At 41.1% G+C, this 13,721-nt stretch overlaps 2 protein-coding genes across 25 annotated transcripts in view; one reads left to right on the forward strand and one right to left on the reverse strand.

Moving 5' to 3' along the window:
* The window catches only part of LOC122575522 (myosin-10), a 74,285-nt gene extending 60,651 nt beyond the window's left edge, over window positions 1–13,634 (forward strand). For 16 of the 19 annotated variants that reach the window (XM_043744547.1, XM_043744545.1, XM_043744549.1 and 13 more), the window contains 7 exons: window positions 821–1,034; window positions 1,321–1,442; window positions 2,272–2,448; window positions 6,239–6,553; window positions 7,087–7,347; window positions 12,544–12,677; window positions 12,944–13,634. In XM_043744547.1, coding sequence (XP_043600482.1) covers window positions 821–1,034; window positions 1,321–1,442; window positions 2,272–2,448; window positions 6,239–6,553; window positions 7,087–7,347; window positions 12,544–12,677; window positions 12,944–13,127 — 1,407 coding nt within the window. In that variant the 3' untranslated portion in view covers window positions 13,128–13,634. Of the gene's footprint in view, window positions 1–820; window positions 1,035–1,320; window positions 1,443–2,271; window positions 2,449–6,238; window positions 6,554–7,086; window positions 7,348–8,818; window positions 12,268–12,543; window positions 12,678–12,943 lie in introns of those variants that run through there. The other 3 variants (XM_043744552.1, XM_043744556.1, XM_043744557.1) reach the window with 3 other exon arrangements.
* Window positions 1–13,721, reverse strand: part of LOC122575525 (erythroid differentiation-related factor 1) — an 89,653-nt gene that overhangs the window by 69,263 nt on the left and 6,669 nt on the right. The gene's annotated exons all lie outside the window — the stretch shown is intronic.

Consider the following 13,721-nt stretch of genomic DNA (forward strand, 5'->3'; position numbering starts at 1 on the left):
GCACGCATTCTCTCTTTACAACGCTCTTTAACGCCGAGTAACATGTGCACTGTAACGATTACGGAGGAACGCATCGCGACTGCGAATGATTTTGCTCGTTTGGTCGGTTGCTCGATGAACCATCGTGGATCCAATATTTTCGAGACAAAGCGCAACGACTCAACGATTGATCCGAGGCAATAGAAATGGCAACCTGGCGATCGACTGACGAAAAGTCATAGAAGCTGACGATTAATTAACGAGAGGATCGGAAAGATAACGATATAGCAGCGAAGTAGGAAAAGGAACAGAGAAACAGGAAACTAGCGATCGATGGAGGAAGAAAACATGGAGATAACGATTTGGTGGTCGGTTGATAAAGAGAACGTAGAGTGAAAATAAGCGAATAAAGTGAAAATAATAATCGATCGATCAACGAGAAAAACGTAGAAATGACAAGTTGACGAGGAACTGATAGAAAGAAGGTAGAAAGTGAAAATTGACAATTTTTTCCATATAAAGAAAGAAGGTATCGCTCGTAAGTATTCGAACGCTTTGATAGGTTTGTAACAACGTCGTACGAATCGTTGGTGAAACGTATGAATCGAAACGCGTAAATCGTTACTATCTATTTCTAAACGCGCGAGAAAATCGTTTATCAACTCGTAATTCCTACTCGCGATCCTGTAATTGCGTTACGTGTTGCCAAAAATACGCAAGTGTCCGGACAATTTTGAACAGTATTATAATATATCTTTGTGGAAAGATTTATCATCGTCTCGGAGAAACGAGATCAAAGGGTATTTCGTGTAGCTAACGGAAGACTCGATTTCTGTTGCAGGGCAAACAGGGTAAAATGAAGGAGATGTATCAGCAAGCGGTAGCCGGAAGCGAACGCGTGACGAAGATCAATGCGGCCGAAGAGATCCAACACTCGACCCACGCTCGTTCCATCAAAGAACGATTCGAACGAGGCGAGCCCATCGCTGCGTCCGACGACGAGACGGACAGCAAACCGAAACCGGAGAAGGCTGACGAGGAAGTGATCGCAGCAGGTGCATTTTGCCCCGCGAACCAACGTATATTTAGAACCCGTTAAATGTAATTAGCCACATGGATCGGCGGTCGAAAACTGCCAGCGGCGACTGACCGCTGAATTTGCTACCATGTGCGCTAGAAAGATCGTACCTAGAGCGTGCTCTCAAGATAGATATCGTATAGGTCGTATAAGTGGAAGTGCACTAGCTCTAGGCATCTTCTTTACTCTGTATCTGTTATTTGCTCTTGCAAACCGATACTTTGCGAACACTGTTTCGAGATAAATCGATCGATGTTACACAGGGATCAGCAGGAAGTCTCGGTCGCTGTTCCTCGAACTGGACGCCACGGCGGCGAAGACTGGGCGACCGGTGACTCCGGTGAATCCGAAGACACCGGCCGAAGCCCCACGACGTGCCAGAGACGTAAGTTCTCCTTTTATTTGTTCCTATACGTCGATCAACTGTGTTAACACGTTCGAGACCGATGGTATAGTACATACGCCATGCAATATCCGTCGCAATGACCGACGACGACGTACGTACGCGCGTTATCTGTATCTTCAGTTAATTCGCGGACAATTACGAGCGTAGATAACGTTCATACCTATAACGTACGTGTTATATAACTTTCTCATTTTTGAAATAAATATCCTTAGCTATTGCGCGTTTGTCTTTTTGGAATTTTAACCGAGAAACGCTATTTCGCTCGGATGACACGCGTGGTACGTCAAATGAACGTTCGACGTCAAAATTATTACGGAAACCCGACGACATACCTGTACAGTGTGTGTCACGACGTATTTCTAAATAAAAATTGTCTAAAACGTGACTTTTGTATTCTTATATTGATCAACTTCGCGTATTTTCTTTTTTTTTTTTTTTTTATCACAAACGTAGAAAAGCTTTCGGTCATTCGGGAGAGTATCGCTCAAAGTCATATCGGTCTCGAATGTGTTAAAATTCCCGAATTTTTATCTCGCTCTTGTTTCGACGAATAAGAAGACTTTTAACGTTACAAAGACCGACTATTTCCGTGGAACAGAATATGTCTTTCTCGTAATCGTAGAGATGTTCGTCTGAATTTGAAACATCTTATCTTTACGTGGTATGTTGGAAAATGTTTCTCCAACTTTGCAAGAGCGTTAAGTAGCGTAATCGATTTTCGATGTTGTACGTTTGCCGGTGGTGGGGAGGGGCGCGCATTTTGAATTCGTGATCGACAAGGTTAACGGTTTGAAATCTCCGAACGAAGGCATTCATGGGACGACAAGTCTCGGATGACGTGGTGCGCAGCTCAGACGCCACTGAAGAAGTTCAGGTGGAGACCTCGGACATTTCGAATAAATTCAAATTTTTCGAGTCCTACAAGGAGCCGGAAAAACAACGCAAGCAGTTCCGAATTACCCCTCCGCGCGATGGTCAAGTTAAGGTTCGAGGCTATTCTCGAGTGCAAAGTGTTCTTGATCGAAGAGTGTGTCTTAATGTTCTAACGAAGATTGCGTTGAGTGAAAAGTAACTCTAATTCTTATCAACCCTTTCAACGCTGAGTTCATACGTCGTTACATACGAATTTTATTTATTCGCCGAATATCGAGGCTTGCGGTAAAATTTTCTTTGTAGAAACCTTCCGATTATTTGAAACGTTTAAATTAACTATCGCCGTTCGAGTCCACTTACGTGAAATTATATCGTATCGTATAAACGAAAAGTCACAGGTAGAAGATCAGAGAGCGTTTATTCGCGAACCACCGCAGTTGTATAAACTGCTTGTCCCCGGACAGGTTCGCGTAAAAAACTGATCGAGTTCTGTCGTATAATTACCGCGATGACACACATTTTTTAACGATTACGTGCTCACCGTTTTAAAAGCTGGCATACAAAGAATACGCGTTACTTTTGTTCCAAATCGTTCCACGCTGTTATCGCAACGCGTTTGCCACGACGTTTTAACTCACAGTGAAAGGGTTAACATAATTCTAGCGTGCGATTTTTTCCATTCGAAGACTAATATCCCCGTAACGTGACTCAACAGCTTATCGCATGGAATCTCTCCACCTCGATAAAAATCGTGTTGCATGGATAATCACCGACGTAATCACCGTCTATATCTCCGAATTCCTTGAATCATCGAACCGTAGTCACTCGATCAATTGCTTCCCACTTGTCGATGTAAAATCGCGACAGGAATTACCTGGCCTATTCGTCCGCGTTCACGTAACGTATCTCGCGTGAAAAATATTTCACTTTCTCGAGCTTATCGAGCTTTCTTCGAATTATTAACGACGGAATTGTAGTTAACGAGATCGGTCCTTGATAAAAGAGGCCGAGGAAGCTCGTGAAAGCTCGGAGCCCGCGAATACAACGTACAGTGCCACTTGATTCCATGGCTGTCCTTGAACCCCCTCGAGTGGTCAGCAGCCATACTTTTACCGTTAGTATTCCTACATCCTTCCATTCGTGAAGAGAGAGAACAGGCCGATGCAGAGGCGAGCACACCACCGTGTGGCCCTCCCAGTAACTCACGAAGGGGGAACACAGTAAGAGCCGTGCGTCCTCTTCGTGTGAACGGCATAGCAACCGCCGACACGCTGCTGCCAGTTCGGAGTTTGCCGGGGCCAACGAAACAAAAGGTTCCCTCGTGACGTCTCTCTCTGCGTCTCTCCGTTTCGATTTCCCATTTTTTCCCTTATTCGCGTCGCCGTCGCCGTGGAAGCTGCATTTTCACGGTATTGCTCCGCCGTCCCAGGGACAACGAAAATTAAAAGTGAGTAAAATCATCGCGTTACGTCCGACAGAACGACGAAATATTGCTGCACGACTTGTAGAACGTACGCGTGAACGGATGGATACGCTGTGGCGCACGAAGATATTCGAATGCTTCTAGAAAGATTTTATACGAATACATCGTGTGTGTTTTACGAAACATTTTGGAACTCTGTGAGCTGTAAGAAGGTACCGTTATCGCGATTACGTTAGCAAAGAAATTTGAAAATGTATCGCGCAGGTTACGAGATATCTGGCGCAAATACGCGTTTAACTCAGTGAAATTATCTAAATGATCGATTATCTACCGTATTAACGATCCACGATATTCGGTAATTAGACTTCTTAGAACTATGCATTTACGATGGCTGTTGAAATTAGCCGATGAAATTGTTAAATGTTTTGCATAACGCGCCTATTATGCCCGTAAAAGTTTCCTGTGGTAAGCGTTCTCATATATTTTTACGAGCCGCTATACGCCTCTCGTGCTTCGACTCTGTTAAACCCGCTTTTTACACGGTTAGTTTTTATGTTTCGACGTCCCGTGGTCCAAGGCCATTCGGGATAGGCAGGCGTACAGGAAGAAGCGGTTAAATATTCTCCGGCTCTCGTTTTGCGCTGTTTTATACGTGTTACAGCTTACTCGCCGCTAGTATCTCGTAACGCGACACAGCGCGATCAAGAAGAATTTCTGAAAAATCGTTTTTTCGCAGCTACGAAACGCTGGTCACCGGGTATATTCGTTCGTCGTCCGACTCCCGTTTTTGTGCTGCTTTATAAATGGTAATGGGATTTGTTGTTGGAACTTGGTAATGGAACGGGAAGTGATTAAGAAGAACTCGCGGAAGAAGGCTGTTTGTGGAATGGCGATATCAATCATCGAGTTTTCCGATGGATCTTGGAAAAAGTTGAGACAAACGTTGAACGAAGCGTGTACGATCGGCGGTAGCCAAATTGCCAGTGTTCGCTGACCGATAGCATGAAATATTGAAAAAATATATGATCGGTGTAGAAAATTGCCCGCTTTCTCGAATCCACTTATCCGCAATAACGGTACAAACACTGTCGATATAGTTGACGTGCAATGCAAATGCATACGCTTTCCTTTTGAATAGAACTATCGATCGGTTTGCGAAAGAAAAACTTTCTTCTTTTTCGTTCGCCTCGTGGCCTGCGCTTTTAGTCGGCCACTGGTAGAATACAAAGGAGCGCGTCAAAGAATCTATAGAAAACACACGTAGACATTGTATATCTCGGTCGAATCAGTGTGAAAACAAACGAGATCGTTTAAAGCGAAATGTCTCCTTAATTACACACCGTGTTATTGAATCTTCCCGTACGAAGCGATAAAAATGTTGCTCTTTAATTGTCGTCATTGTCCGTGTTATCTCGCGTGAGGCAATAAATGAATGGAACGAAAGGCGAAATAAATCACCTTCTCAACGCGATGCTCCATCTTGTTTTAAATAAAAAGTAGCGAAACGTCATTAATAAAGATTCGTACGGGGCAACTCGAACTAATTAGCTTTCTCCCGGCGTAAACCTATAAATCTCCGATCGTTGCACGGTGAAACCTTACTCTTGTTCACGTTTTGCATCGGTTGTAACTACAACGAAAGATACGTGGTCGGTGCGACTATTCTCTTCTTTTTTTTCCTTCTTTATTCTCGCAACATTCTATCTCGCAACTCTGGTATTTTCCTGGTCGACGTGTCTGGCAGGTAATATCCCGTGAAACACGTTCCTCCGCGAATCGTGTGCATCGTAGGGACGGCCAACAGAACCCAGTCGATTCTGCATTGTCATCGCGTCTTCAGCTTACCTGCTGCTCAGGTAGAAATCCAACGGAGACGCTGTACACGTATAAAACTATTCGAGCTGACTCAGAGGTGCTGCGATTCGTGGAAAGAAATACCTTTATTCCCTTGATTTCCTGCCTAGCCTCGCGTGTTCTCGCTTTAACCAACCACTTGAATAGCCAATAACAATCGAACGCAAGTAATAGCTATTGCAGTCGTATCTCGTGTTTATTCATGGGCGACACGTTTCTTTCTGTTGATTTCTAAAGTTAGACAAGAATTAACCATCGGTGTATTAACCCTTTGTGGTTCAAACTGCACTTTTGGTATTTTCCCTTATTTCGCTTATAATCGATGAACCAGTTTTCTACGCATTCTTTAGATAATTCGCAGTTTTTTTTTTTTTTTTTAATATAAACTTCAACATGGAATCTTCCGAAGAAGAATAGCTACACCTACGATTAGTTGCTATTATCAAATCGTCGTTGTTCGTGATCCAGCACTTTTGCACGCTACTGTGCGTTAACATATTTTTATCGAATCGAATTACAAGGTAAAAAAGATAGCGTCGAGTTCGGTTCAACGTACAACCATAGAACCACAGAAACTTAAGATCTTTGTGTTTTCTCAACGCTTATAAAAGATTCGTTTCGACAGATGGACTCCCCGGAACGTGAGATCTATCGTGACCCGGACGTAGTCAGAGCTGAAGACAGGGTGAACGAAGTGGTGCACACGGACACCGCCAGAAAGATGCTGTCGATCTTCCGGCAAATGGAAGAGAACGCGTGCAAAAAAGAGCTTCCAAATGGACCCAAACCTTTGAAGCGTTTCACACCACCACCAGAGGACAAATACGCAAAACCAACAGCCTCAGACTCCGAAGAGGTAGAGGACGAAGATGGCGACGAGTCCGAAGGCGAAGACAGCACCGAGGAAAGGGATCCAAACTACGTACGAGCTTCCGACAAGGTTCGTATACGGTAAACGTGGATAGGTGTCATTGTTCTCGAACGCAATAAATGGTAGCGTTTATTAACACGAAATCAAAGTACTCGGTCCTTGAGATTCCTGCGTTATGAATATGCATGAAGAATCGTGGGAAGAGTGGCTGTAAGGCGTCTGATAGCGACGCAGATATGCAGATGAAAGACACCTGTCGCTGCCTTTCGAATAACGTGAAATTACATTGACAGAGGCATCGTGAATCTATCGCGAGAATCTTGTCCATTTCTAAAGAATATCGTCTAGAAAATCTGAATAGAGACGCGAAAACGAGGAAGAATTTTCTGTTAGATTAATCGACAAGTTAAAAAGAAAAAAGAAAAACTTGATTGCTGAATTGTTTGTAAGAATTGCAAGGGGAACACGATGAATTGATCTAATGTTATAACCTACATTAAAAAGACAAAATCTAAAAGAAAGATAAATATATCAAGCTAAATTAACTAACGAGATACCACAGGCATCGTTATACGTAGAAATGATGGAAACACGTATTTCAGGTAGAAGACGAGTTTCTGAAGCAAGCGCAGAACGCAGCCCGCGCAAAAACCTTGTGCGCGAAATTCGAGCACTGGGAGGAAACAGACGGAAAGACGACGTCGAGTAATCAACATATCGCAGAGATGGAAATTGCTCAAAACACCACCGGAGAACAGCAGAGCATAGAGTCTGCCAGCAGTCTGAGAGCCCGTTTCGAGTCGCTCGGCTCGCAAACGAACGAGTCGCCGCGCACACCGAAGGTCAAAGTCAATCGATTCGTGGTGAGTACTCTTTCGTAGCAACTACTTCGTTCATATCCATTCATCCTCATCCGAGCAGCTCATTGATCGAGACTCGAATGACAGCTCTGGAACTTTTTCTCTCTTTTGGTGTATCAAAAATATCCGTTTGATTTCCAATCGCACTGCATATGATAGAAACCACTTTTTTTTCTTTTTCTCCTGCGTGTTCGATGTATAATTTTCTTTTTTTTTTTTTTTTTCATTATCTTTTGGGTGTGAAGCGTGGCTCGTTTATCGCATGGTGTGCCTTGATAATCGTTGTTTAACCCTTGAAAGCTATCATGGGTAAAATTTTACAGCCCGTAGGAAGTTTGTTTGAAAATATTATCGCCACGCAATAAAAACGTCACGACGTTATTCTGTTTGTAATTATTAGACTGCCAAGTTTTATACAAATGTAGCTGTAGACGCGAGTTTCTTCGATGATAGCTCTTAAGGGTCGATTCTCTCTGTTACCCAATTTTGTACAAAACCTTGGTATATTTTTTATTTTCTCTTGCCAATGTATGCGTAAAATGTGTGAATTTTCTATCAAAGCACGATCTACTTGCCCTGCGACGACAGCAACATAATGCTATTTATGTTTAGTTACGATATTTTTATTTTTAATTTCTTTCTACGACGAGTAACTTTGTATAGGTCGTTGTAATATAACTGTACGCTCAACGAATTTATGAACTACGGTAATTACTGAAATGTCCAGCGATAGAAATAACCTGCTTCGTTTTATATCTCGTGAAATATTTGATGATTCTTTGAGCGTACACAAGATATACCGTACACTGTTCAAAAACAGTTAGAGGATCGTTTTTCTTCTCGCTCACTTGTGCATCTTTTTTATCGATTTACTAAATCTATTAATCACTTCTATGATCATATTAAACTTCTATGATCATAAAATTAGAAATTGATAAAGCCGAGCAAAGAACAAGATTGAAACATACGTAACGATTCGAACCGATTCGAAAGCAACTTGTCTTCCGTTAATAGGTTAAAATCAATCTCTGTCTACAGAGATCGTATCGATAAAACGTTTGTTCACAGAAATTCTCCATCTGTATCCGATTATCCATTTGTATTCTATTAATCGATATAGTAAAACTGTTTGTAATATCCTCTAATCAGCTTGAGCAGTGTATCACGAATTTCAGTTTCGTTATCAGTAGTTACACGAACTAACGCGAGCCGCTGACAAAAGCATCTAAAAGAGGAAACATAAAAACTGGACCTCGGCAAACCAAAAACAAAAGAGCATAATAATTATTCCTCCCAAGAATGGTAACCGCACTAAAAAAACAAATTCTACACAGCATGACTAGTTAGCGTGATACCTGTGACGTGTGCCGATGTGTCTGGTAATTTTGATCTTGAGATTGCCGCCTGCAAAGTGTTGACCAAGCTTTCATTCGACTATGATCTAGTGATACTATTCTCTGTTGAACGCGAACAGTAAATGGTGGAGCGGAAATGGAGGATCGATACGGCCCAAGAGGATGGACCGAGGAGCCTGAGAAAAATGGAGCGAATAGAATTAAAGGATACGCGAAACAAGCACACGATTACACACACAATGTGGATCACGAATTCGTAGAAATCTTGCGCTGCAATGGAAAAATGAAAGTCGACAGCTTCGTTGTTCGGATCATTGTGCAGTTTTTACGTTTTTTTAGAAGTCTTTTTCTAACAAAGCGTTCTGTTAGTGAATCTAGCGTAGATTGTATCATATTGTATCGTATTATCGCGAGGGGCAACGAACGAAAGATATCGAACACGTCGAGCACACCGCGTGCGTTAAAAGAAAAACCTAGGCCTGGCGAAGTAATTTAAGCGGATCAATCGATGGAATTGAAACTCGTAATTATTTTAAGCGTCGCCTGTGTTCCGTAGTTACCTGTGCGCTCTGATCCATGTGCTCGACGTGTCCATGAAATACTTCACGATCGTTTTAACGCTCTCGCTAACTCGTTTCCCCGCCGCATGAACGTGTCGTTGTCGCTCGATTACCAAGTGGCATTCTTCCAGTCAACCTTTTACACGAAACGATATACTTTTCGACGGATATACGAAAGTTTGTACGACAGAAATATGTACGTGGCCGGTGATATACTATCTTCGATGCAGGTAGAAGCGAAAACAATAGCAACGAAACATTTATATATTTCGTATCGCGTGCCAAACGGAAGTTCGAATTGCATCGTTAGATCAGTTGTTGCTAGTTCATTTTTAAACGAATGATCGAAGCCTAGTATTTATTGATCTTACAAGGAAACGATAAGTATCGATTTTAGCCGCTAATTTCTCATTAATTTTGCACTTTGCTGATGTTCATGTACCGTTGTGAGTAATAGCCTACGTATCGTATGGAACTGTATCGTTTGTTCGATAAGCAAGTAATTTACATTGTTTCGACGTTGTTTTAGGAAATCACGAAAGGGTGCCAAATTTATTCAAACGACGGCTATTTCTATCTTGTCTGCCTGCATCGTTTAGATTTTCCACGCTTAACCGACATTCTCATTTTTTGCGAGTGCCAAGAGAAAATCAGAAACGATAGAATAAGAAAGTCGAAGACCTTAAGAAAGAGGGCCTTTGAGAATTGTAACGAACACTTTTCATGGCATTTTGGGAAAGATATCTGTGCCGTTTCATCGCGTGTACTGTATCAGTGCGATCTAAGTTTCGAATGAAACGCGGTAAGCAGCCAATTCGCAACAGGAAACCTGAAAATACAAATTCCAAGCATCGAATCAAGAAATTAAGATTGCACAGTAGAATCAAGATCCGAGCTAGACTTATTTAGGATCTACGAGCTTTTCGACTGCTTTACAGAGTTTCGAGTCTTTTTACAGCATGTCGCGCGGTAGATTGTCATCGCTATCTACCGATAGAAATGATCAGAGAACGAAAAAACTAATCATCAACTCATCGTTGCCTGGAACTCGACGGATCTTCTCACCGATACGTCCCAAAAAATCGTAATATCGTTTTTACAAAGATAAATCTACATTATATATATCATTTGTACGTATTTATGCGACAAAAGTTTAGTATAATACGATCAGCTGCCTGCGAGTCCTTTTGCATAACCGAACCAACGTTATTCTTACAATATGTCGAGCTGTAAGTAATATATTTCCAATATGAATAAATTTTCTTGAATCGATGACGTTTAATACACGAAATATTACAAGTGAATTTCGCTAGTTAGAAATCATCCGATTATCACAAAATAGTCAAATCGTAAAAAACAAATCCACGGTCTACGACTCTCTTCTCTGTCCATCGATGCTATTGGTTAATAAAAAAGTATTGTGCAAAGGGACTCTAATAATCGAACGCTTGCATTCAAAGGGTTCACGTACTATTGTGAAGGTTCCAAAATTGGTGAAGAATTTTCCAGATTTTCCAGTGCAACGAGAGAGTCTGAAAAATCGAACGTCAGAGCTTCGTATCGTACGATACAGCCAGTGAATTGAACGTACGAAAATCTTCGTTCCTTACGTAAGAGATAAACCGACCTCGAGTTTCATACGAACGTTATCGAATAGGCTTTTTATATAATTTTTATATTGTTCGGTCGATGAACGATACTAGGGAGCCTCGTCGTAGCCGTTAGGGTTGGGGTCTTCTACGATGGCATTACACGACGAAGCTAAAAAAGAAAGAGAAGAAAGAAAAAGAAAGAAAGAAGGATAGAGAGGGCAAATATTAATTCCTTCACCATTGTCAACGCGGACGCACAGTGCGCATTCATATACGTATACATATAAATATATATATGTTTATCATAGAAGAACGACGTGTATCGAATCCCCCATGATCTATTTAGACGAGCGCCCTTCCATTCAGACGGAGAAAGGGAACAGCCCCTGAAATTGATTTCGATCGCGTTGGAAACGGGACGTTGGCACATGGCGTTTCATTCGTCGATATTCTAATGGTATTCTCCGGATGAAATTGCGTTAAGTTAGGCTGTTAACCAGGCTAGTATTCTTTGACCAGTAAGTCGTATAATTAAACGTTAACAAATACGAATCAATTGCAATTGGATCGGTTTTAATCTTTGCACAAATGTAAATATTGTATAATTTATTTTTAACAAAAACGAAGCAACAAGTGAAAACGTAAGAGCCTTCTAGGCAAAGAAATTATTACGTCCGAAAGATTGTTGCTTCAAACGACGAATTAATTCGTCTTCCTTGGTTAACAGGTTATCGATCTCGGTAGACTGGCGAGAGATAATGGTGGAAATAGAGCTTAATTTTCTAATTCTTGGTTCGCGCGTACGCCACAGGAATTGCAACGAGAGAGAATGAAAGCGCGAGAGAGAATGCGAGAGAGAAAACGGTGAATTAACAGTGAAAACGAATCGAAGTACAATTTCGGGGTTCTCTCGAAACCTATTCCTTTTTCTTCCTACGTCAATCAGAGGATGTCGAAGGAGGTGCAATGTTTTAGAGGCATTAGCGAACTTTTTTTTAATCAAAAACAAACTTAAGTATTATAATAGAGAGAACAAGATCGAAAAGGTATATATATTCTCTACGCGACTTGGTATCTCCTATCCTTCGTTGATGATATATCGATCGAGGGATTCTCTTAATCGACGATGAAATTTAAGTGCAATAATTTTAAAGGTTGTCGAGAACGAAAATACGCGATTGTTTGTTGTTAATCGGCGAGAGAAATATTTATGTAAGCAATTAGTTAATCGATCGATCGCTTAATTCTTTCACGGCCTACTATGCGATGATTTTCACGTGTAGACTTTCGTTGCGTCTTTGGATTGTATAATTTTTAGCGAGGTATCATATTCTTGTTCTTTACCTTTCACGTGTAACAATTTATTACGACCATATTACAAATGATAAATAAAAAAGGCACATCCTGAAATGAAAATACGTATGGTGTGAATTGCGTGATAGAAATCGGAACACTTTCACAGTTATTCTATATAAAAGGCGCAGTGCAATGTATACATAAGTTCTTTCAGTTTCATCTATCAACGACAGTCGGCCTTTGGAATTCTTCTTATCGAAGATCTCTTTCGAAAACGTAATAACGATCACATGCACATGTTCATCTATTTTCCTCATTAATCCATCACACACTTCTCATCCAGCACTTTTTTGTTCACCACTCATTTTGCTTTCTTCCAATCTAAAATCGACGCAGGAGATTCAAGCGAGCTGTACGGACGTGTGCGAGAGCTGCGAAAAGAAAGTGTACCCCCTAGAAAAAGTGGAGACAAATAACAAAATATTTCACAAACAGTGCTTCCGGTGTCAGCAGTGCAATTGCGTGTTAAGGTAACGTTTGCAATCTTCGCTGAAACTTATTCCCTTTTCCCCCTGTAACCAACCTAACCCCCCTCCACCGTCTCTGTTCTCTTTTCCTTCAGCACCAACCGATATATTACAAATACCATTATATCATCTGTAAGACGTTAAAAAAACAAGAGGCGATATTTGCAAGATATGATTTCTAGAATCGTATCTTATAAATATCGCCCATTTTTTTTTAACACCCTGTATAGGTGGAACAAGGAAAATAAACGATCGTTTTTTCCATACAGGATGGACACGTTCACCTTAAATAATGGTAAACTCTACTGCATCCCGCACTTCAAGCAGCTGTTCATCACACGAGGAAACTACGACGAAGGTTTCGGCGTGGATCCACACAAGAATAAATGGACGACCAGCTCGAGCAATCCGACGAGTCCATCGCCGATCGCCGTGTCGAACGGCGATCTTTGATTTCTCGTGGATTCTCTCGTGTTGTAATTAAAAGAAGAAGGGAGAGAACGATGAAATAAAAGCCCGCGGCGGCTATAAAACTGCTGTTTATGGGAACGAAGCAAGATCGAAATTGGTCGGGCAGCAGCAGAGAAAGATCCATGGATACTTGAATTTTCCAAAGACAACTGCCGCATCAACTTGCGAGTCGATCAAACAGACCGCGAATCGTTTTTAGATTCCTTTCGAATTATGTAACTAATCGCGCCCTAATCACGTTATTAATCGACAAGACTCGCGACGAAGATTTCATTTCGTCTGTCATCCTCCCTATTTCCTTGCTGTCATTTTTAAGTATTTTATTTTTTAGACCTGTAGACACCCCTATTTGCCAATGCCCTATTTTAAATTCCGCTTAAATATTTGTTACATTTATTAAAATTATTATTATTATTATTAATATTATTATTATTTTTTACTTGTATAACTCTTGGTATTATTTTATTAAATATGTTGTATAATACAGAATTTCATTGCGCTTTATAAAATATCGCGATCATTCATTCACCTTTTGAAGATTTTTCAAACGGTTTTTCATACATCGTGCACTTTTCG

The sequence above is a fragment of the Bombus pyrosoma genome, linkage group LG15, assembly GCF_014825855.1.
Source record: "Bombus pyrosoma isolate SC7728 linkage group LG15, ASM1482585v1, whole genome shotgun sequence".
NCBI lineage: Eukaryota > Metazoa > Arthropoda > Insecta > Hymenoptera > Apidae > Bombus > Bombus pyrosoma.